The 24,255-nt window shown below is 49.1% G+C and overlaps 7 protein-coding genes across 7 annotated transcripts; 3 read left to right on the top strand and 4 right to left on the bottom strand.

Annotated features, from left to right (window-relative positions):
• Positions 1–637: 637 nt before the first annotated feature.
• On the bottom strand, positions 638–3,103 carry triA (uncharacterized protein; the record flags this gene model as incomplete). The annotated part of the gene is made up of 3 exons (XM_057164223.1): positions 638–808; positions 882–1,331; positions 1,397–3,103. The coding sequence occupies 3 exons, from the start codon at positions 3,101–3,103 to the stop codon at positions 638–640; spliced, it is 2,328 nt and encodes a 775-aa protein (XP_057022904.1).
• Positions 3,104–5,566: 2,463 nt separating this feature from the next.
• On the top strand, positions 5,567–7,216 carry N7466_004827 (acyltransferase family protein; the record flags this gene model as incomplete). The annotated part of the gene is made up of 1 exon (XM_057164224.1): positions 5,567–7,216. One exon carries the CDS (start codon positions 5,567–5,569, stop codon positions 7,214–7,216), a length of 1,650 nt encoding a protein of 549 aa, XP_057022905.1.
• Positions 7,217–7,977: 761 nt separating this feature from the next.
• On the bottom strand, positions 7,978–9,996 carry N7466_004828 (uncharacterized protein; the record flags this gene model as incomplete). The annotated part of the gene is made up of 4 exons (XM_057164225.1): positions 7,978–8,393; positions 8,452–8,529; positions 8,588–9,185; positions 9,241–9,996. 4 exons carry the CDS (start codon positions 9,994–9,996, stop codon positions 7,978–7,980), a joined length of 1,848 nt encoding a protein of 615 aa, XP_057022906.1.
• A 390-nt stretch (positions 9,997–10,386) lies between these two features.
• N7466_004829 (putative pantetheine-phosphate adenylyltransferase) lies at positions 10,387–11,592 on the top strand (the record flags this gene model as incomplete). The annotated part of the gene is made up of 1 exon (XM_057164226.1): positions 10,387–11,592. The coding sequence occupies one exon, from the start codon at positions 10,387–10,389 to the stop codon at positions 11,590–11,592; it is 1,206 nt and encodes a 401-aa protein (XP_057022907.1).
• A 794-nt stretch (positions 11,593–12,386) lies between these two features.
• Positions 12,387–14,007, top strand: N7466_004830 (F-box domain protein; the record flags this gene model as incomplete). Its single annotated transcript, XM_057164227.1, has 2 exons — positions 12,387–12,741; positions 12,806–14,007. 2 exons carry the CDS (start codon positions 12,387–12,389, stop codon positions 14,005–14,007), a joined length of 1,557 nt encoding a protein of 518 aa, XP_057022908.1.
• A 585-nt stretch (positions 14,008–14,592) lies between these two features.
• On the bottom strand, positions 14,593–16,203 carry N7466_004831 (histidine phosphatase family protein; the record flags this gene model as incomplete). The annotated part of the gene is made up of 1 exon (XM_057164228.1): positions 14,593–16,203. One exon carries the CDS (start codon positions 16,201–16,203, stop codon positions 14,593–14,595), a length of 1,611 nt encoding a protein of 536 aa, XP_057022909.1.
• Positions 16,204–18,248: 2,045 nt separating this feature from the next.
• On the bottom strand, positions 18,249–19,640 carry N7466_004832 (uncharacterized protein; the record flags this gene model as incomplete). Its single annotated transcript, XM_057164229.1, has 1 exon — positions 18,249–19,640. The coding sequence occupies one exon, from the start codon at positions 19,638–19,640 to the stop codon at positions 18,249–18,251; it is 1,392 nt and encodes a 463-aa protein (XP_057022910.1).
• Between the last annotated feature and the right edge of the window lie 4,615 nt (positions 19,641–24,255).

Genomic DNA, 24,255 nt, shown 5'->3' on the forward strand with positions numbered 1-24,255 from the left:
AGAAGATGTTGGTTGCTCATGTGCATGCTATTGGTACCGTGGAATTGCCACGTCACCGCCTCATTAAGCGAGTGGTGGTTGCAAGGTTTATAACGAGGCGCTGCGAGGCAAGAGCTGCGGCAAGGCGTTTCTCAGTACCCCTCCCCAAATGCGCGGCATTCTGACTGCCCCGAAACGGCTTGAATTCTGGAAGAATGACAATACCCATATGTAGCGTAGGGCAGAGTTAAGTTCAGCATTAGATTAAATTTTGAGATCAGACGTCGGGAAGATCAAGGGCGAAGCGTATCTCAAGTGCGTCTGCTCAGATATAGGAATCTCTCTACGCAAGTAAACCTTGCACGCGGAACATGACCAAAATCTTTACGAGGAAATCAACTTTGGAAACATTGAGTCAAGTACTACTAGTAGGTATTCATCCGAACAAAACTATAGATGCCGTTCGAGAACTTTGTTTCCTCTCTATTACCACACATACCCTTGCCCCGGAAATGCAAATAAACCGTATCAGCACGAGAGAGGAAGGTAGAGAGCTGAGAGAGCTAAGAAAAGAATGGGCGAAAAGAAAATAAAGAACAAACATCGAGTCGCCCCGAGACAAGTCCAAAATACATGTTACAAGATATAAAACAGGTCTTCAAGGTGGCACCGCTCGTGCCAGCACGCGAATATTATCCACAAATCCCTTTACCAACTCCTCGTACTGATTAGTCGGGTCCCCATTCATGGCAAGTTGACCCTGTCGGCGGATTTCAGCGGCGGACACTTCAACTTCGAGCTCGTGTTCGAATTCATTTTTTGTCGGAGGCTATTGTCAAATGTCAGAAGACTGCATATGGGTCACACAGGGATTGAGGGATGGGTAGTAGTGGTGGACTCACCTCAGCTTGGGCTACTTGGGTCAAATCAACTTGGTAGGCCAAGTGTCGATAGCTCATGCGGTCCTTGTTTCGCTCACCACGGCCACCTTTAGACATGTCCACTAGCGGCAAGTTGCGATGATCGCCTTCATACTCCATTTCTAGATTCACGCTCACGCGCCAGTCGACGGTTGTGCGTGGGCTACACACATCAATATCGGCAACCCGACATTTGACAATCTTTGCGAGCACTTCACCAGTCCGTTGGTCTGTTGTCACCCGGACTTTTGGTTTGTGGCGAGGGTTCAGGTTCTGGCGGATGACGGGAGGGAGATCGGCGGGCGAGACTTCGTAAAAGGTATCACGTTCCTTTTTGTGTGCGTAGGAGATGGGAACACGAGGGGAGTTGGGACCGCCCATGGAAGCCTTGACTTGTTCGTTAAGGTAGTTGTTCATCGCTCGATGTTGTTCCTATAGAAATGCTATGGTAAGAATTTGATCTTGAACTCATTTGTTAATTTCAAATGTGAACTTACAACGGTCATACTGCTCTCGAATGATGTTCGGAATCGTGGAATATCTCGGTTGACGACAGTTTCAGTGAGAATCGGCAAATTCAGCCTCTCTCCTCTATCCATGTCCATGACATGGCCCAATTTCCCTTCTATCTCGATGATTGTGCCTTGGCCGGCAGCTGCGGAGCCCGCTGATCCAGCTCCTACATCGTTTCTCATGACCACATGTTGGAAGAGAAAATCGCAGAGAAGCTTCGTGACTTCTTCGTAGGGAATGAGTCCTGTGATTGATGGCTCCCACGGACCCAAAATTCCGACCGGCTTCGTCCTGCTGGTGTTGTTGCTGCTCGGTGCGGATGTTGCAACCGGCGCTGGAGGCGCTAGAGGCACTGCCGGTGTGGGAGGACCGTTGGTGCTTGTTGGCGCTGCAACTGGTGTTCGAGCAGATGTAGGAGTGACGGCGGTAATTGCAGGTCCGGTCGCGGAGGAAGCTCGGCGGCTGAGCTGTCGCTCTTCATGCAATTGCCTTGCATGTTTGGGAATAGGGGGCTGGGGGTTTGGGATCACTGGACATCTGCCTTTCGTGCGAGCGCTGCGCTGCGCATAAATGGGAGGCTCGTTGTATCGCCTCCTTTTTGGTTTTGGCAGCTGGCTTGATTCGTGGTCGATTTCCATCTTGAATTGAGAACCACTACGCGAGGCTGTTGGCGAGCTGTTCATCTGTGCATGAGTGGTTGCAATAGGCGAGGCGCGTGAATCTGACCCCGGTCTAGAATGAAATAGTGCTGTAGGACTCTCGTTCCACCTATCCTCAGATGGGCGACGCGGACCAGCTCCAGCGGAATCAGAGTTTGCTGTAATGCTGTTTTGCCGAGAAGACTCAGGACTTGCAGTCTCTAATGGCTCTTGCTTGACGCCCGTGGGTTGGAATGAAGGTGTGGATTCGTTCGGTCGGGTATTGGGGGAGAATTGACGTTGTCTTGAAGGCGACGACAATTGTGAATGATCTCGAGCTTGAACGTCCTGGAGGGCTTGGGAACTTGACAGTGGATTTCTCGGGGAGTCGTGGTCGGATGATTGAGGACGTGCGGATGAAGGTGATTGACGGGATATGAAAGCAGGTGGAGGACCTAAAGGAGTTCCCGGGAGCGAGTGGTGGGCGGAAGGAGAAAATTGATGCGATGGATGAGGCTGGGGGACGGAAGGCGGACTGTCTCGGGTGATCGGGCGCGGGTTTGCCATAACACTGTGAAGGGAATGAGAACGCTGTTGGGCAAAATATGATGCCGGCTCAGTGTGCTGGACCCCTGCGCTCATGGGCTGTGGTGTATATGGTGAGGCCAAGGGGCCCGCGGGGTGTTGAGGATGCGAATTGTACACCGATGCCCCGTATACATCGCGCGGCCCGGGGCCATAGGGAGTGGAGAATTGTGTAGGGCTTTGACTTCTTTGGGATTGTACGGCTGTGTTGATCGGAGGAGGAGGTCCGGCGTTGAACTGCTGCTGGTATGGCGATTGGGTAGGGCCGTAGGGCGAGGATCGTTCGGGCGAGGCACGCGGTGGATGTTGCAATGGAGGCTGCGGGGGGCGTGATGGATATTCCGAACAGGCCGATTGAGTGCGCTGTTTCTGAGATGGATCTGAGAGGGGACTAGAAGACTGGTTGGGCGGTGGTGCGTTGGCTTTGGATGCACCACCGTCGGTGTTCATGATGGTGCGCAAATCCATGACGATAGCATTCGGTAGGTGCGACCACAACCACCCGAGAGGGATTATCCAAGAGCGCGCGCTGGCGATGGCGACATCCAAACGAGGACAAAAGGAGTTGCGAGGGTGGCGGGTGGAAGGGTTCAATGAGGCAAGCAAGACAAAGAGGAAGGGAGAGAAGTTCGCGCAAGTGGAAATGACGTTGACCAGTTAGCTGATTCGGAAGGGTGTCATTGGTTCATTGCTCTCCATATACTTCTTTGAATCATTCGAGATCAAGTCACGTCTATTCAATGAGAAATCGTCGCCCCTTTTCTCCGAACACATGTGAAGTGAAAGGGGAATGGTGGTTCTGCCGCTTATCTTGAGTGCGTTTGCCGATCGAAAGTTCCATCTGGCTTTTTGGTCTTTAGCTTCCCACTTCTCTACTCTCTACCCGAATTCCTACCATTCCAACCTTCCTGTCGCCAGCAAATTCGTTGAAATTGATAGAACAGTATTTCCGACTTTAGCTTAATATATCTTCATATCTTGGATCTGCATGGTTCTTTTTCCACAACCATAAGTCATTCCAAACTGGTTGCTGAATTCCTTTAAAGGTGTATATATATTTATACCTAGTATGCACAGTACAATATCTGGCAACGCTTGGAGTTCCTCTCCAAATCCGTTCTAGTGCTCACCCCTCGCCGCTTTACGATCACTGAGCCCCTTGTCTGTCAACTGGTACTAAGCACTTGAGGCTAACGAGTCCCTTTGCTGATGTAACCTTGCATGTGTTCGATCAAACTCCATTCAATCGCGAGCTGTGCACTTTTCCATCTGATCACCTTGAAGTGCCTTCCAAGTTTAACAAGCCACATCTACGACTCACGACGAGACGTTTTTTGTTCACTCAGCCCTTGACTATACATATTCAAGATTCATATTATCAAGCAGAAGACATCGGGAAATTTCCTCCAATATTTGGCATACCATGGAATCAGAAGAAACAGATGAGCTCCCGCTTTGGTCTTTTAAAGACATTATGCTGCATGCTGAGGATAAAACAGCAGCACTCAATGTGATATGCCGAGGCAAATGTTTCTACATTCAGTTGTCTCCAAGCAACCTCGATCAGGCACCAGGGGTCCTTCAGAGATACTTGAACTTGATGGAAGATATTTGTGACGAAGAAGACCTTGAAACTTCAGAAGAGGCAGAACAGAATCTGCAAGACTGGGTTATGGAGCCCTTCATTGAGATCTTTGAAAAATTGGAACCTTCCTCGAATCAACAGCATATAACGCTTGAGGAATATCTGTCTCCTCCAACCTATTGATACCAAGTGTATGGCCAAGATGGTAGACTACAGCCATTCTTGGACTACACTGTTTCTCGCAAACCAAGGTTGGATGGTGTTGCTGTTGTTGATCAAAGCAAACTATCATCAAAATGGCCCTTGTTCCGACCAAGGGATGTCAAGATTGAACGTCCAAGTATTATTGAGTCACTTTCTCGGTTTCCCAGGAAGGTCATTGCTGCTGGATGTGTTTATCACTTCAAAGCTATCCATTCAGGAAACCGGCCTGCTGCTCTGCGAGAAATTGATATCTATAGGAGGCTGGACAAAATTTTGCCATGTGATGAGATCAGGGTCCCAAATTTACATGGTCTCGTTCAAGATGAAAGTGGCTCAATGCTAATTGGACTTCTTCTCTCTTGGATTGAATGTGGAACTGAAAACTTGGAATGCATTCTAGGGTCAGAAGATTTCTTATCTTCTAGTTTAAGAGAAAAGTGGAGAAAGCAAATCACCACTGCTATCGCAAAATCACATGAAGCTGGTATTGTCTGGGGCGATGCAAAGGCTGGGAATATCTTGATTGATAGCAGAGAAGATGCTTGGGTGATCGATTTTGGGGGCGGCTTCACAAAAGGCTGGGTGGAAAAATCTCAAATGGAGACAATTGAGGGTGATTTGGCAGGTCTTGTTAAAATCGAAGAACTTCTGCAGCCAGTGGCAGGATGAGGCCGAAGACGGGTGAATTCAACCCCATAAAAGGAAGGTGATCAGCAATGTATGTGCTGCTGTCAACTTCTGGCTTCAACTTAGTCTTTCCACTGTCGATTCCTTGTCAAAAATTCCATCTTCTCATTTTCTTTCATTTTATCCGATTTCTGTATATCTTGACTCTTGAGAGCTGTTAAACTTAGGTTTTATGCTCAGTGGAGTGCAACACCCGCTGACGTAGTGCGAAGTTCGGCTGGAGTGCACATTCTGCCGATGTGGACACGGCAGCGTTAGCTTCTCCACGAAACCCTGATTCCCTCGCTGGACGAGCCTCTTCATCCATCTTCGATCTTGCATCTCACATAGGCTGTAAAGCATATCGCACTCCCGCTGTCATTTCGATGATCACTTCAACATAAATCCGCCCCCTGTCGCGCCCCACGCGGCATCGGACATGCTCCTTGAGCAATTGCGCAAACCCTCCGATCACAATGACATCCTACCTCGAACCCCGCGAACGCCGCAGCCCGGCACCGGTCTCGATTCCGCTAGAGGACCTCGAGTCTGCCTCCACAGCTAGCAGCACAGATCAGCCCTCCCGCTGGAACACATTCTCTCAATTTCATCCGTCAAATATACTAGCCAGCCCACATGGTTCGACCGCGTCGCAAGAGGACTGGCTGACCAGTGCGGAGGACGCATTCCTCAGATTGACTATCGCATTCACACCCAGTTTCCTCCAAAAATATGTCGGCGTGGAGCCAGACGAGCCAACAAAACTTCACGCGATCGCTGCGCTCGACGGGCTGCGAGGCTGGGCTTGTTTACTCGTCTTCAATTTTCACTTTCTCTTCGCTTATACATGGAAAGTCGCAGTCGGATGGGGGTTTGCAGGCGAAAACTGGGGAATCCATCAATTACCCATTATCCACATGCTGATCTCGGGGCATATTATGGTGGCTATTTTCTTCGTCATCTCGGGCTACGTGCTTTCCTACAAACCTCTCAAAACCATCAGGTCTCGTTCCTTTGACCAGACTTTCACTGTTCTAGCGTCTTCAACTTTCAGGCGGGCATTGCGCCTTTACATCCCGTCTATTGTCGGTCTTGCTTGCGTCTTTATCGCTGTTCGGCTTGGTATCTACAATTATTCATGGGGAGTGATCAAGGAAGGCCGCACAATTGTTGGCACGAATGAACAGCACCCACCAGTCTTCAAATCCCTCTACAAACAATCTTGGGACTGGTACTACACAGTGGCCCACCTGATGAATCCGTTCGATTGGTCACTCTACTACAATAATTACAACCCCCACCTCTGGACCATTCCGGTTGAGTTCCGCTGCTCACTTGTTCTCTTTCTTACAACCCTGGCCACCTCACGTCTGGTCTCTCCCGTGCGAATGACCCTCGTCGCATCTTTGACTTGGTTCTGTATGCGATACGGTCGGTGGGACATTGTGTTGTTCTTGGTGGGCATGCAAATGGCCGAAATTGATCAGATCAATGGAACCTGGGAACGGCCAGCATCAGCAAGAACGAATGACAACTTGCACATTCGTTTCCCCCCAAGTGGTAAAACCTTCGCCACAATCTCGCGCCGCCGCTTCTGGATCGGAGTTTTCGTGGTCGGCCTTTACATCGGCTCGTGTCCTAACCTGGGCTTCAAATGGACGCCCGGGTACAGGTGGCTTTGGAGCATCACGCCCTGGACCTACGGAGAGCTTCACCGGTTCCCGCAAACCATCGGCGCTGCTTTGATCGTCTTTAGCATAAACCATTCACCCGACATCCAGAAGCTCTTCACCAACCCTCTGTCGCAATACCTGGGCAAAATATCTTATGCATTCTACATTGTACACGGACCCATCCTCCACTCGTTGGGATATTCTCTCATGCCAAACATCTGGGAAATTACCGGCAAAGAAACAAACTTTCAGTATTGTCTCGGTTTCTTGATTGGATGGCTGATTTGCTTGCCTGTCTCGATCTGGGCGGGTGATGTATTTTGGCGCCTTGTTGATATTCCCAGCGTGAAATTTGCGCGCTGGCTTGAAGACCAGCTTATAGCCAAGGGTGCTTCCGCATCTGCGACACCGAGCCTCTCGACCCCAAGAGCGCAAACCCCCCGCACGCAATGAGATTATTGTTACGTGGATAGCTTTCTGTCATCTGTGACTAGTACCTACTGGCGTCGACTCGCTGGCCGAGTTAACCTGAAATACTACATATTCTACTTTTTCAAACGATCATTCAATGACTAGCCACTAGTCAGTACTTCTATAATTTAATTGGTCATCACTAGGCCCTTCACGCTCCACACATGAACATTTGAAGTTCCATCCAAGGTTCCAACCATGGCTCGCAAAGTAGTAGTGTACTACGCTCTAGAGGTCTCAGAGTCACAATTTTTTATTTTGCAACCTACTACTACAGACATGCATCCCAAGTCTAAACCTGGAAATACCTCCTAGGTATCATTCCAGGACATGAATATGAGAACAATAAGTTCAAAAAGGCGCTGGATAACGGAAAATTCCAAGATGTCATTCATTAAATCATTCACTCGTGCCAAAATCAAAGTAAATTGCGATGATAGTATCCATCCATCACCACCCATTTCGTATCTAGTGCGGCTGGTGATGCATTGCGCGATGGCTGGGCACCGGCAATAGGTGGGCGGCTAGTAGGAGAGCAAGGAATGCAGAGAGATGCGTAACAGCGGAAGAAATGCAACCGCCGAGGTAAAGCCGAGGACGATCGTGGCGGAAGAAACCATCTAATGCAGTCGGATATGAAAAGGAGGAAGCAGAACAAACACCGGAGCGCGCGAGATGATAAACCAAACAATCCCCTGATGCCAGATATCTTTTTGTTTCGTCCATACCCACAACTTTATTTTTTATAGTGCGACGCCCCATATCCCGCGTCCGCCACAAACACCGAGCCATTCCCGTGGTTGACCTGAGGGGTTGGATCCACCCTGTGGGGACCAGCTAATATTGGATATTTCGTAGTCGCATTGCCAGGCGGCAGTGGGTCCACGCTCGGTGGTGGATTGAGAACCGGAGCTATGGGGAGTGGATGACAGAGGCACGGCATTGTGTTGGTTAATGAGGTCCCAAAGGAGGACAAGGCTGTCGTCTGCACCAGAGGCAAGATGACCACGCCGGCTTGGTGACCATTCGACGCAGTTGAGCGCGGCAGAATGGCCCTTCAGCTCAAGCAAGGCTTGCCCGGGTTGTCTCACATCAAGAACACGGACAACGCTGGAATCCTGGGAGAAAGTGGCCAGGAGATGAGCATCGTGTGGGGATGCTAGAGAAAAGAGTGAGGTTAGTTCATGCTTAACATAGAGCCAATCGATCGGTCATACCAGCAATTCTCAGCAGTGGCGGAGGCCAAGCTCCCGCCTGTGATCCAGGTGGACTTGCGTTACCGGGGCTCATCACCGCTAGTATTTGTTAGTTAACTAGGTCTTGAGCGATACGAATCATCAGAACACTACATACGCTTAACTTCAGTCTTCTCCGATGGCTCGTAAATGATAGTGCTGTGCTCTAGGCTCCGCAGATCAAACATGCGAACACTGCCGTCAGCACCACAGCTCACAAAGACATCGACACTGTTGGCACAGAACCGAACGTCAAATACTTCCTTGTCATGAGCAATCAGCTGGGTCTTGGCTGTCAAAGTTGGGATATCCCAGATTGTGCAGGTTGTATCAATGCTGGATGTGATGATCAAGCTTGGAGAGATCGTATTCCAGTCCAGAGAAGTGATTGGGGCGGTATGCTCAGGAGATTTAGAGTTAGAGAGCAGTGCTAAAGGAGAGAGCTTTGCAGTAGGTTGGCTGGAAGGCCGCGTGATGGTGTTTGAGCTCGGCGCTGGTTGGGAATTGGGGAGCGACCACAAGCGAAGATGATCGCCAGATGTGGCAAGCAAATCAGTAGACTGCTTTTGGGACGATGGTGGTTCCCACAGAATACGCGTGACGGGATATGAATGTGTCGCTTCAGCTGTTTTGACATATTCTAGCTTGATCTCCCCTGCTGCCGCGTCCGGGGTATCAGGATCAGGCTGGGCCCAGTGCGTATCAACAATTTGTATCTATAGAGCAATTGTCAGTGTCAAACAATTAATTTTGTACTATTAATGAACGCACGAAGTTGTGATTGTCTTCCAAGTGACTTCCGAGGGCCAATTTTCCACCAAATGAGCTTGAGCTCCCAGAAATTGGCCATTTGCACCAGTCGACAGCGTAAATGGGCCAAGGAGCAATGTAGTTGCTGTTGGTCGGCACTTGATTATCGCTGTTGTATGCGGCAGCACCTGGGCTCATAAGTGAGCCTCCTAGATAATAGTCACCAGGAAGGCGAACGTCTGCCAGGCCAAGCGGCGAATACTTAGAGCCTTGCGGGGTCTGGGGCGGGTATCCAGTTCCCGGAGACGTGGGATACTTAGACTCATCCGGTACCCCAGGTTGTTTGTACATAGACTGATCGAACCCAGCCGGGCTAGATCGAGAATGACCATGAGAGTTTATCATGCTTGATCGATGGCTGGGCTGCTGTCCCGATGACGGTAAGGTGGGGATAACCGACGGGGCTGTGTTGGCCGAGACAGCTGGTGGGCGATTCTGACCTCCTGGGGTGAGGGCGCCTGGTAAAGTGTTATTGCTGCTTCCACTGCCACTTCCATACTGGACGGATTGGGAGGAAGGTTGAAGATTGATCGAGGGGACCTGAGTTGCGCCAGCGCTTGCGCCTGCACCTGTGTCTTGGGCCGCGGGGAAGTCATGGGAGGGAGGCTGACGGGACAAATTTGGATTGTTCAGGCCCGTAGATGGCATATGCAGTTCCTCTGGCTGACGGCCAAACACAGCGGACCTTCGAGGGGAATCGAAGGAGGGATTCGACATGGTGCGGAGGGACCTGAGGTCTTTAGGGGTGGTCTTGAATGGGGCTTAGCTCCACTCCCCCTTGGGACGAAGAAGGCTTGCGGGAGGGAGGCGCCCAGAGGGTGGCAGTAAGCTGCACAAGCTTCACAAGAAGCTCCCGAGGCAGATGAGACGTAAAAGGAGAAGCGATTGTGGATGTCGCAGCTTGAGGGTTTCAATGTGAAGCTGAGGTTGCCCGCGCTGAGTCAGCCAACCCCGGGTGACAACTCACGCTTTATTTGGCACGCCGCATTACAAGTGGATTCTGAACTCTTAATTCCTTTCTTTACATTTCTTTTTCTTCGAAGTCTTTGTTGCTTTCATTTCCTGTGTTCTTTTTTATTTGCTGTTACATTGTACGTATTTGCAATCATGACATCCCGAATCAACTCCCCTTCGGCGCTTTTGTTACTACCCCCTCCTTCATCATTCACTTTCGGCGGGGTCAAGGAAGCATTTGAGGCCTCGGTATCCGATGCGTTCGTGCAGCTGTCCAAAGCCTTGGACGGCTCCAATCGCATTGCCACTCTCGACATTGCTTTGCAAATCCCAGGCTTGCTTTCTGCATCCAACAGGCCTCGCATAAAGAGCTTTGTCCAGATGGAACGTTATGTCGCCTATGTCTATACTTTGATTCTGGCCGTGGGGACCACTCGAGATATTAAACTTGACTTGCCGGGTGGCATCGATGCACGTTTAGTATTTGTTGATCATCCGTTATCTGATGATGAGATCCAGACTGGTTCAAAGATCGGGCCAATCCTTGACATCCAGTCTCTGGCAACCTCGGGCCGACAGTGGGACCATATATTCTTTCCAAGCAACCAACCCGGCCGGGATTTGGTCGACTCCTTTCTTAGTAGTACCACCGGTTCATCCAAGAATCACACCGCATCGATCCTGCAGACAGTCTCCGCTGGAGACTGGTCAGCCCCGCAGTCTCTTCCGATTCCTGAGGACCAGCCGTCCCTTCAGCCCCACTACTCGGTTGCAGTTGGAGGAACATTCGATCATCTTCATCTTGGTCACAAACATCTCCTCACAGCATTGGCGCTAGCCCTGGAGCCGCTAGATCATACTAATCAGGATCGAGAGAGGGTTTTGACGATCGGTGTGACTGGCGCCGATTTGCTAGTGAACAAGAAGTTTTCTGAATACTTAGAAAGTTGGGAAGAGCGGTTTCAGCGCACCGCAGCCTTTCTGGCTGGCATTATGGATTTCTCGGGGAATAAATCACCTCGAATGGAACGCACCAGAACGGCGGATGGCAAGGGACAGGTGGTGGTGATACAATACCAGCCCAACTTGATCTATAAGTTTGTGGAATTCTTTGATACCTGCGGCCCCACAGCAACCGATGAGAACATCAGTGCGTTGGTAGTATCGCAGGAGACGTCAGCTGGAGGTGCATTCGTCAATGAGGAACGGGCCAAAAAGGGATGGTCAAGACTTTCCATTTTCGAAGTGGGTGTGCTCCTGGCTGGTGAAGCTAAGGAAAGCGCCATCAATTTCGAGAACAAGATTGGCAGCACGGAGATTCGTCGACAATGTATGGAATCGGATCGGGCCAAAATCTAAGGATTTTTGGAACAGTGAAATTTTATGAATTACAAATAAGGGGGCCGGGGGACTCGGGAGAGAAAGTGGGAGAAGCAACGAAGACCTGTAGATTTTAATACATTCAGATTTCGGCCAATTTCCCCCAATCGTGTTGGTGGCTTCTCCACCACACGCGAGTCCGTCACCTTGCAGAGATGTGACAACTGGAGCGGGGCCTGCATTGACTTCAAGAAGTAGACAGTCTACAACCACCAACCAACCGCTCCCCACCAATACCACTTGCTTCTCTTACCCCCCCCCCCCTTTCCCCCTCTCAAAAAAGTCTCTGCAAGTTCGCGCTGTTTCGTTCTGGCTGGCCGCAGCCTCGTTCAATCATGTGATTGCCCACTGGGAGCGTCACCAATGAAACCAACGTGATGCAAAGGCCCGTCAGCATAAAAGCGCGCTAAACCAGGGTCTTGATGATCATCCCGGTCGCGTCGAATTGTTAGGGCGAGAACTGTCGCCATGCGTCCATGGTGAGACAGCACTCTGGGGGTCGATGAGTCCAATTCCAGTCGATACTTGTGTGCACCTTTTTTTTAAATCATTATTTTCCTTCTTTTTTTTTCTTTACTTTTTTTTCGGGTTTATAGTGGGACTGGTGCCCCCTCAATCGTGCATCCCCAACTGATCTTCTCCTCTTCTGCCGGTCTGTAAGACTTGGTACAGAAGCTTCCAATTTCCTCGTCTCTCTCTCTTTCTTCTTCCTTTCTTTCCATGTTGCTGTATCTTGTCCAGGCAGCCGGATCCTCGGCTGCAAAGCGCCGAACATGGACATGTCACGTTGTATTGAGGACCTCGCCGATGAGCTTCTGAGTGAAATCTTGACTATATTATTGGAACCTGTGCCGCAAGCTCTAAACGGAAAATCATATACCAGCGGAAGTCACAGCAATGGAGAAAGTCAACATAAACTAGTTGGATACGGAGAGACATCCGATCTGGATCGGTTTCGCCTAGTCTGTAAACGGTTCATGCGCATCGGCACACCTCGAAAGTTCGCGCGCTTCAACCTACGATTTTCAAAAGATGGATTCCGGCGACTTGGGGAACTGCTGATCATGCAGCGGGCCTGCTACGTAAAAACGGTGACATATCTCGTGCGACCCTTCTATCAAGGCAGCGGTACCCAATCCTTTTTATATTCACAAGCCTATATGGGACAGATCTGCTGACGACAAGATCACAGGCTGGACGCCAATATTTCAGAAACTCGGCGCCGAAAATCAATCACTCGCACAGGTGCACAGTCGACGATTGCACGAACAAATTAGCCTGATTGAAACCAACCAGGATCTCCTGCAGCTTCGCGCGGGCATTGCCGCTTTTTCAGCACTCCAAGAAATCAAATTACTGCGCTTGCAAGATGAGGCCGACGAACACCTGATCGATTTTATTCGCGACCGCTCCATCCGCAATCCTGAGGGATCAAATTCAGCCACTGCTCGGTTCGAGTGGGAATCGGCATGTTCGCGTGCCGTAACAAATCTTGGAATCGCTCTTTTAGGCTCACAGTGTACTGCAATTCGTTTCATCGGGCCTCAGATCAGCCCAGAGGCTACATTACAACTCCTGCAAGCACCGTCCACCACCCTAGCCGCGATGGGAAGCCGCCTCACTAGCCTTGACATCAATTTTCATTCCAATTACGACATTACTGCAACAATGTCTGACCTTTCTAGCGTCTTTCACCGCTTCTTTGTCGAGGCCAAAAATCTTGTCGCTATCCATATCGGTTTTCCACCCAAAACCCCACTGGACCTAGACCTCGAAGCCATCTTTCATGATATCCGTTGGAAAACGCTGCGCACACTTAGTTTGCAAGGATGGCGTCTAAGTGCTGATGAGATCATATCTTTGGCCCGCCGTCATCGCCGCCAACTCCGTGATTTTCGCCTATGCGCTGTCTACCTTCGTCCACTGGGGCGTTGGAAGGATGTGCTCACCGTCCTCCGTGAAGAAATGGAACGTCTAGACCGAGTGGAGCTGTATGATATCGACTACGCTGATCACTTTGACGCAATGTCTATGGCCAGTGGGATTGAAGTCTTTGATATAGATCTCGCAGTGCCGGCACCGTCCTCCCTTTCCGTTGCAGCTGCCACATCCCTTCCAGAGCAATCGACTTGGGCCTCGGGGCCTACGTCCGATGACCTACTGTTTCCATCCCTGATGCATGGGAGGCGATTGCCGTCAAACCGAGTGCAGTTGGAGAAACCAAACAATCTTTCTAATGATGATATTGAAGACAACGGATTTGTTGTCAAACGAGATCAAGTGCCACTCTGGGTGGCGTGGGTTCTGTCTGCACAGCATCGGCGTTATCACGGCAACGGGAATGGGAATGGGAATGGGAACGGAAACGGTCATTGGAACGTTTATCACATTTAAATTGAGTGATGTTGATGTCAAGTGGTACGGGGCTCCTGAGATGGATCGATGAGATCATGGAGATGAGCAAAACTGCCCCGGTGATATATGGGAGGAACGAATGTCAATATTTTCATTGGAGTTGGAGGCTGTCTGAACTATTATAACTTGTTCTGAATGTTGGGACTTTGAACAGTTTTGTCTGCATTTGAGGCTTAACATGCGTGTTTTATTCAATGTTTACATAGATCATGATTGCATGCTTGGATGTGAAATGAAAGCTTGGTCTTAAACTTGATAAGAAAGCCTGGACCTTTGATATTCAAATGACCGAAAGTTTCGATTTAAATCCAAAGTCAATCTGTAGGCTAGCGAAGAGATGATGACAAGAAACTTCTCAACTTCCTCAGATATCCTTCGCAAAAAAAAAAAAAAAAAAAAAAAAGAATATTATGCAGGGTATCAATGATCATACTAAGTACATACACAACCGAAAGCTTGAGCAAAAAAATATGCTCGAATGAAAGAAGATAACAATATTTTCAAGTTCCCCGAGAACCGGGGGGGGTGGGCAATGTTCACAAGGCCACCAAATCCGACCAGTGTCTAATAACAACTGGCCCAATCACCACCCTCCCTCGCGAAGCTCAACCCATCAATGAAATCGCCCTTCTTGCAACGTCCCAATGCATCAACATCACATCCCTGCAAGGGAACAACCCGATCATTCACCAAGACCCGCACCAGCGGCTCCTTCTCAGCAGCACACTCCATGACCTCAATGTACGCGCGCGCCGCAAACGGCACAGTCCACGCAGCAGAAAATCCATCCGCACCCTTGGTAGACTCGATATGAGTAGGCGGCAAAGGCTCCGTGGCATTGTAAAGACCCATGGCAAAGAAAATGGGAATCATGCCATTGTCATGCGTGAAGTCTGCATACAGCGTCCGGTTCAACGGGAAGGTCGTCGCAGCGCCGGGCCCGTTGTCAAGCGTGTGGTTGGTGGAAGTGTGGTCGCGCACGGGGGTCTGCGTCATGCGCGCAATGAGCTCGTTGACGAATCCAACACCCTGCGTCGGGCCGAGCGGGTTTCCGGCACCGTAGCCGTAGTATTTGGTCAGGGACTGATAGTAGTTGTATTCGGCCCACTCGGCGTCGGTAAAGAGGGCGCAGAAGGAGGACTTCGTGCTTGCGTCTGCTGTGTCGGAGATGGTGTCGTACGAGCACATGTCCATGAGGTAGGTCACGTCGTCACCGGAGAGGATGGTGCCGGGCATTGAGGATTCCAGACGCGCGGCGATGGACGGAGTGAAAATCGCGGTGTAGTTGTCTGAGACGTCGTCGCCGATGGTGCTGGCCTCAAATACGGGACAGGTGTTGTGGTTGAGGGTGTTGTTTGAGCCTGTGTCTTCGGAGATGACGACGTTGATGGTGGGCGAGGCTTGGGAGTGCAGCGCCTTCTTGTCTTGCTGTTTTGTGTCCTGGAATCCCTGGATAAAGAGCTGTCCGGACTCGACGACGCGCGAGGAGTCAGAGGAACGGATGAAGGGGATGTTGTCACGCGTGAGAGCCTCGTAGCGCTCGTAGAACTTGATTCCCGAGTCAACCATCTCGTTCTCGCCGAAGGTGGTCAGGTCATCGGTGCCGAGGGTGTAGTTGTAGGAGCGTAGGAAAGATGTACCGTCCTTGTATGCGGTGGCATTGGTTTGAATGGCCTCGATGAGCGCAGCATACTGCTTGCCCTTGGATGCGGTGGGGTACCGTGCGCCGTGGCGGGATAGTACCTGCACGAAGGTGACATCGCATTGCTGTGGAACATCCCCAGAGATACTACTTTCGTCTTCCAATGAGAAGTAAGGAGAGTACTGGCCCCAGAGGTGGGAGATATCGGAGAAACAATTGTAGCCGCCGTCGACGGTGTTGCAGGCGTGGGAACTGCGCACATGATGTTTTCTCGACCTATTAGACGCAACCAATGGCTGGTCAGGATTTTCCCTGTGTACCCCATGCCCATGTCTATGCCCAGAGGGATGTTCATACCCATGAGTCAAATGGTGAACTGCCAGTGCGGCAGAGCCGAGGAAAGCTACGGTGAGAGCTATGATGCGTCTTCTTCCCCATGTGGGAGAGGATGATTTGTGAGGTATCGGCTCGGACCTGTCACCTAGCAGCTTCTCCTCCTCGGCGGGAGTGTATTGGTTCTTGAGCTCGGCCATTTTTTGTTAAACCTCCCTTGTTGAGTGATGTCAACCTTGGAACCAGATCTAGGTCTGCTCACTTGATATCAAACTCAGAAAGGAACATAATGAAAGAGGGAAAGGAAAGGATTAAATAAGAAAAACAAAACATTAAAAATTAGTCAAGACCACGAGGGAGAACATGCAGCGCAACACAACGCGCATGCTTGATTTGGGCAGATCAGTAATTCACTGCATGCTCGTGAGTCAATAACAAACTGTGATTGGCTGGCTTTGAACACGTGCAGAATTACCAGGTCGGTACTCGTCAGGTACTTCTCACGCCTTAGAAATTAGCGTGTGAGCTAACGTACCCGAGAGGTACCTGAGATCCACTTCAACCAGCTTTACCATTATACACTATCACTAGCCTCTCGTCAACATTCTTGCTTTTCCCTCAGTCTGTAACAAGCTAATCAATCCCACATGATCCTTGAATCAGACAGGGATATTATGCACTCATCTGCACCCCCCGTCAGCCTTTATCGTAGGACACATATGATCTCCACTCACCGCCACTGGAACTCGATCTTATTCTCCACGTCACCCCCACATTATGGGGCCCGATGTAGAATTAAGGTACTTTGCGTATGTAGATTTCAAGTTTAATAAATCCGTTTCCAGTGCTAACTTGGTAAATCCCTTTCTTGACAAATATCATTCCGATAAAATCCAAGCTGTCAAAAGTAGATCATTGGAACCGTTGCCTACTAGGTATACCCTTAGATTCGTCCTAGATAGGCTAGCGCCTACTATTGATCAAGGGGGGCAAGCCGGCAGGTCACATACAACCCAAAACCCACACTCAAATAGAAAATGCATCCCTATAAGGTCAAATCCTGTCGATCTCGGCTCCGAGATCAGCCAAGTGGACCTGTATAACTGTCAAGATTTCACTACTGCGCTGTATATGCAGACGGAAATCACCTCCGCAGCACGCCTAAGGTAGCCACCGGTAGTTGCATCCATTGATGTATCGAATTTCTTTTTTTTCCTTTTCTTTGCTTTTGACGGGGGTCCTGCGGATACATGTACATTCTTAGATCGATGGATCGACTGAAAGACCCTGGTTTCCCCCCGAGGTCGGCTCCGTGCCGCAGGTATGTGGAGAGAGGTACAGAATAGGCCGAGTAAATCAATACCTAGGTATGAGCCATGCAGCCCACCTGCGAGATTTGCAGTTAATCGCCTTCCAAGGCCGGTGGTGGACTTCTTTTGGGAAAAGGCGGCTTTTATAGATCGACAGATCAACAGCATCGGCCGGCAGTGTCGGCCGGGTCTCGGGAAGCCCTCAAGGTAAACTGAACAAGGGGGTATTGGTTGGGGTCATTTCGTTGGGGTCGTTAGCTCTATGCTTCAATTTCCGTGTCATATTGCAGCTGCAAAGATAAGGAGATATGTCGAGAGAGCGAACAGATCGAGTAAAAAAGAAAATCGGAATAGAGTTGAAAGAAATCTATTGACTCGGAATTTACCCGAAGTAGCAGAACTATAGAAACCGGACATCGGTATCCACTCCATGATATGATCAACAAATAATCAATTATCGACGTATAGTAGAGGGGGAGGGATGAGATAGGGGAGGGGGAGGGGGAGGCGTAATCACTTTTCTTCTTGCAGGGAATTCTGAATATTCGTGGGAGGGGGCAATTCTTGGAGATGGGAGCTGGAGTGAAGGGGTGTAACATGATCAGGGACGAGGATGGGGAATATAGTGCTGATAACAAGAGAAACAGAGAATAAAACGTCAACCACAAATGCAGATAGTAATACACCGAGCCAGAAGGTCAAGGCGATTTTTGTGAGATAAAAAAATAAATAAAAAAAGATAATGTCATCCGCTGAAATACTCGAGAATGAAAACATTCACCACTTGCAGCCAAACCAGTGACCGCATGCTCCAGACCAGACAGATGGGTTAAAAGGAAATATGAGACATATGGAAACATAGGAAAGAAGATAAAAAATAGGATAAAAATGGAATTTGGGCCCATAGCTGCCCAAATGACGCATTCGGGCCTAAATCATGACCGGGGCCATGAACTTTGAAACGGCGGCAAAGGCCCTCCAGAAACCGGAGGTCCAGAAGCTGCCACATCCCTCCCTAAAGAAGTTGACGCAGAAGCATGAGGCACAGATGCATAAGGCGCTGGGCCCGGAGTGCCCGGCCAGCTTCCCTGCGGCCTCGACGAGGCGGGCACTGTGTCATTTGGAGCAGGAAGAAGTGCAGCAGCGGGCGTCGGACGTGGCGAGGGCGGCCTCGGTGGTAACGAGCTTAGAGAAACTGAGCGATCGAGATGCTCACGGAAGAAATCACGCTCAGATCTATAATAGTCTCGCTGGTGAGCAAGGGCTCGGATCTCTTCACTTTGGCGACGAATCTCGTCTTGTTGTGCTGTTAGTCGCTGCTCCAGTTGAACCTCGTTGCGCTTGCGGTTGCGAAAGCGGCGAGAAGCATCACTGTTTGCTTTGCGTTTTTCAGCCTGACTGCTCGATCCGGATTTGAGGTCCATGACGCATGGTATTAGGCCACCTAGAGAAGATGCGCTGCCGGGTGTGCCTGGTACCGGGCTTGCCACCCTCGTTCCGCTTTCTTCGGCTAGATTTCGTGGTCCAGCTGTTGCGGGAGCTCCTCGCGTCATAGGTTCCATTGTCATGTAGGGAGCCGGTGCTGCTGCGTAGGGTGCGATATTTGGTGGAACTGAGGTCATGGTGACTGCCGGAGACGCCGCCCCAAAATGATTATGGGTTATATGGGGTGTAGTTGGACTTGTCTCCTGAGATCTGTGGTTTGTTAATGGTCCCGCACTAGTTCGTCGAGAATGAAGACGAGGTGTAGATTGTAGAGACGCGGTCACGGGTGGTTGAGTCCCTGGTAATGAAGCAATAGGTCGTAGTGCCGATTCCAAAGGCAGAGGGGAGCTCACTGGGGTCTGTCGTAGACCCATCAGAGGCTCATGAGGAACCAATGGAGAGTGAGAGACGCTTGACTGCCCACTTCTCCCACCGCCAACAAACCGTGCTGATGGCGAGCCGGGGTTCATTCCAGGCCGCATACTGGATCTAGGAGATAATGGGTGCTGCATTGCGTGCATCGTCCGAGGGCCTGGCGAAGAACCTTTGCGTGGTCGTGTTGATGCTGTTCCGGGCAGGCTGCGTGGATCCCTCAAGCCGCTCACGGCGTCAATAGTTGTCTGAGCTGGGGGGTTCAAAATCGCATGTACCCCGATAGACCTTGACGTATTTGACTCCAGTGGTGGTTCTACCGGCCCATAAGGATGCCAGGACTGTGGCCGAGGCCGTACCGGTGGGCGGCGAGATGCATGGCGAGTACCCGAGGCATGCTCATTGTCAATCACGCTGCGATTTTGGGTCGCATCGTCTGACAATGGCGCAGTACGCAGAGACTCCGACATAGACGGATCTCCTTGGCGGAACTGGGGGTTAGAGCATGGCCGAGGCCCCCCTCTCTCAGAGTCAATGGGGGGCTCACGAGTGGGATGAGAGAGGGAGGAGGCCGGGTAATGTGGATCCGCTGGATAATGCGACAGGTTTGAGGTGTGTAGTGACCTCGGGTAAGGCGCATTCAATACGCTGAGCCCAAGAGTAGCCACGATGAAGGAGAGAGAGGGAAAAGGAAGAAGAGGAGAGAGAGGCTCAAAGTTGAAGCCGAGGAATATATGTGGTCAGACCAATATACCGCCACGGAACTAGATCCAATTGAGATGAGAATGAGAACTTGTTTAGGTCTTCAATGGAGAGGAAGAATTGTCCAGGGCCAGTAGGGTCAATTCCCCGACTAATGCAGTAATAGGGCACAAATTGTACATGTAATGAACAGAGCCCATGTGCAGGGTGATAGCGATCCGAGGCCCTTTGGTATTGAGTATTCTTAAAAATGATTTAAAAGAGGGGGAAAGTTTCACTAGAGAGGATTCAGGAAAAAGAAGGTGAAGCTGGAATTAATAATGAACGATCGTTCAGACCGTTGAATACAGCGGTGAAGGAAGGACCCATTGATCCATCAACTTTTTTTCTTTTGGGGCCTGGATGTTCGACCACAAAGTAAAGTTGTTGTCCGACCCAGAGCATCGGGTGTTGGGCAGGATCGTCTTGGCCTTTTTTGGCCTTTTCAGAAATGGCTTTTATTTTACTTATATTTTAACACTATTAACATCATGTTTAGTTTGGTCATTTTGGTTTGGTTTGGTTTGGTCAGGAATCCAGCGTAAATATCAACTTGATGATTATTACCATTCTTTACCAGTATTCCGTTACACTTAAGATACTAAAACTACTAAGTAGATGAGATTTGAGCCCCGGGGACCACGGGGTTTCTTGGAAATAAAAAACAAAACAAAAACAAAAACAAAAGAATAATTATAAAAAAAAACCCCCCCATCCAAAAAGTAAAAAGTGGGACCTAAAAAAGAAAGTACGAATGATATCAGTAAAGCATCTCGTGCGTACTAGTAGTGGAGAAGAGAAAAGAAACCAAAAAAGGGAAAAAAAGAAAAGAAAAAGAAAAAAGGAAAAAGAAAAAAAAGAAAAAGAAATCAAGCAGGGGATTTGGGTATACTTCCAATCTTGGAAAGAAACCGCTGCCTGAAAAATGTTGATTTCATTCTCCACTTAATAAATCCTTAATTTCTTTTACACAGATGTATTTCCAGATATTTCCTATACACGGGGAACCAACCACCGATCGCCGGCAACGAATCATGGGGAGCAACTCCGTAGCCGTGGACTTGGTCTTAAGGTCCAAGGGACGGGTGGAGCCTTCTTTTCCATTGCGGTATTGGAGTAACTTGGTACGGTAATGAAAACATATAGGTACGGTTTACTCCAGTCATTCCTCAAACTATGAGCAGGGGTTTTGACATTTCAAGTCATCTTATGTTGGGAATTAGAATATTTGCAAGTTTATTCAGAATCCAGACCCTTGTCCTAGAAAAGAGTGGGGAGACACACGGGTCATGATGCATCCCACCCCCTTGTGTATATGTACTCCGTACAAAGTACCTTCTTGGTTCTGATGTATAAACTACGGAGTACGTAGCCGAAGGTTTGTGCCATGTGTGAAGAGGAGGTGTGATGGGGGGAAAGTGGATCCGTGTTCCCCCTTCGATCCATGACGCAGAACACACATGGGACAATTTCCAGTTGAGATCTATACTACCTCGGGCTTAGTCTGGGGCTATGATGGGGGGAAAAGCTCAGGTGAGAGGGGAAGAGTTCTTAGTATGGTCCTAGCTTGTGTCATTTTTCCAACGAGTTTCCTAGCTTGGCATTTAACAGAGTTGGGTTGAAAAGAGAAAGAGACACTCCCAATAGAGCTACTGTCTTATCTTCAAGGGGGACGACGACTCCTTCGTGGAACACATCCTCTTGGAAATAGCAAGTGTAGGTTCTAGTGACTCTGGTACGCTCTAAATTTAAAACAGAATAGTAAATACGCTGAAAAATCAAAAATCAAAAATCATAGTAATTCATAAAATCCAATTTTTTATTTCTTTAGAGCAAAAGAAGCAAAGTTTAGCACCCCCTGATGTTGTGCATACTTCACCAGCTCATGTCCCGACACAAAGGGACCGATGCCGCCGTTGGGGGCATAATCCCTCCACTTGGGGGATCCGATTATTGGACAGACCCGCTTGGCTATGGAAGTGAGGCAGTTAGTGGGGACCTAATTAATTATTATTCCTTAGGCTCCATTATTCTCCATTCTCTAGAAGGCCATGGAAATTCGGGAGAAAAAAAACTTGAAATTGGAGAAATTATGAAAAATAAAAAATAAAAAAATAAACCAAAAAACGAAAAGGCACGGTTACGCGGACGATAAAAAAGGGGGCAAGTGGAAAGATTCGAGAACCGAAGACCCGTTCGGAGGAATCTCTCCATCTGTGATGAACGTCCTTAAGCTCATACGTCACCAGAAAGCGAAAAAAGAAAAAAAGAAAAGTAATCAAAAAATAGTCATCCTAGTCCAAACGTTGACATCAACTCGTGTCACCATGATCTGCAGTAACATGGCCCCTTGGCAAGGGAATTTCCAAGGCAAAAATTCCTGATTACTGAGATTGAAGAATCAAACACACCGAGACAAAAGAACCAAACAAACCTCGACCTTCCAAACCCCCTTCGCAGCTTCATTCGATCTATCAACCGGAAGGCAAACCCGGCACCTCCCCGGTGTCTTGGGGGAAGCTTGCAGTTGCAGAAGTGGGTAAGCTTCCTGGTCCCCGATAGATCCCAGTTAGCGCAATGGCTTCCGCGTGACAAAGGTCAGAAGTGATTGTGAAGATCCAGACTAGCGCCAGCAAAGTGGAGTCGGAAATCCTTCGGGAAACGAAATGGGGATCAGGATACCTCCTCCAGAGATGTGGGCTGAGCTGAAATGCTGTTCAGAGCACATCACTGTCATTACTTGATTGGGAAAGGGGAGAAGGGGGGTTTTGGGCTAAAACCCACGATCCTCGATAGTCGATTGTCCGATCTAGCCTACAGCTGTTCTAGCGCATGACAGCTTCGCAAAGGGTGACATGGGCTCCGTAGTCCTGATCAGGCAAGAGGGACGATCGATCAGTAGATACATTCATTAATTGGCGGTTGACTCCAGGTTGTTCACGGAGATGCCAACTCCGTAGTATGCACCAAGCTCCGGAAAGGGAGGCAACGGGAGAATAATTGCTTTGGAGAGGAAAACGATAGATCGGTTCGCATATTTCTCCAGCTGTCACTTGCCTAGATGGTATAGCTTTGTCCAAGGTTTCAGGCAAGGCGTGCATCACTAGCCGCCATTATAAAAAATAGCGAATCACCACGTGTTTCGGGGGCGACATTTAACGTCTGATAGATCCAATGATCGTGAGTGGTCAGTTCGTGTAAATTTTTTTTTTTTTTTTTCTTTTTGGAATTTCTCTCTCAAGGTTAGATTTCGTTTTTCCTCTTTTTTAAAGGGGCGAAAAGACAGGGGGCGGACCTATCTCCAATAGAGAATTTCGATACCTTAGTGTGAACAGGCTTTTGGGAGTACGGTATTGTCAATGAGCAGGTAATAACGAAGGTGGCTTGCAATCTCAAACACTCCCAGCGGGCCGGGTCATTGCACGTAATAGTAAGGAGTCCGAGTCCTCGGTTCAATGCGTGTCATGGCCATGCGAAATGATGCGGGTCAAGGTCAAGGCCAACATTGATGATGGTTAGTTAATCCCAGATATCCGGTACGCGGGTCCCATGGGTATTAAAATCGGGTAGCACAGGAAACTTTGGAAGTACAAGGTGAACCTCCTGCGAAAGCCTTATCCAATCCACGTTTGACACCTATCTCGAACAATTCCTGGTGAACTTGCTTTTTTAATTTCATCATTTTTGTTTCTGCTAAAAGTTCTCTTGGTGTTTTATTTCGCCACGCCTTACGCGCGAAACTGACTAACATCAACACAGTACTGCATTATCTCGTTGTCCGCCGCAACCGCCACCAGAGAAGGCTAACAACAAAAGAAAGTCAACAAACCAAGATAAGCCACCATGATATAATTCTCGAAGATCTCCGCGGACTAGAACTTATGAGCTACGGAGACCATTTCCGCGAACGTATCAACTTTTTCCCAACCTTGGAATCTCCATGAAGTCATACGAGTCAGGAAGCTGCATCGTTAGTAATAGTCAGTATCTTATTCCGCTTTTATGTCTACATGCAAAATACACCGACATATTTGGGCCCAAAAGATGGTGCCTGCATTGTCCTGCAGGACCGGCCCCGCCCAAGAGCAGCGCTGGTACAGGCCATGGGTTACATAGCAGGGAAACATTGCACGTACATGGAAGTCAAAGTAACAGAAGTACGTTCCATTTGACGGAAAAAGAGGAAAAATAAAACGCGAAGAACGAATGAGAAAGAGGAATGGCAAAACTTAGATCGGGCGAATTTTAAACTGGACGAGGGTTATGGTCTACATAATCTGAGATCAGCGGGCCGAATGGAGAGGCTTCATTGTTTGATTCGACGTGTAAACTTTCTCTTCCAGC

Source organism: Penicillium verhagenii (genome assembly GCF_028828195.1).
Source record: "Penicillium verhagenii strain IBT 33310 chromosome Unknown utg000005l_segment0_segment0, whole genome shotgun sequence".
Taxonomy (NCBI): domain Eukaryota; kingdom Fungi; phylum Ascomycota; class Eurotiomycetes; order Eurotiales; family Aspergillaceae; genus Penicillium; species Penicillium verhagenii.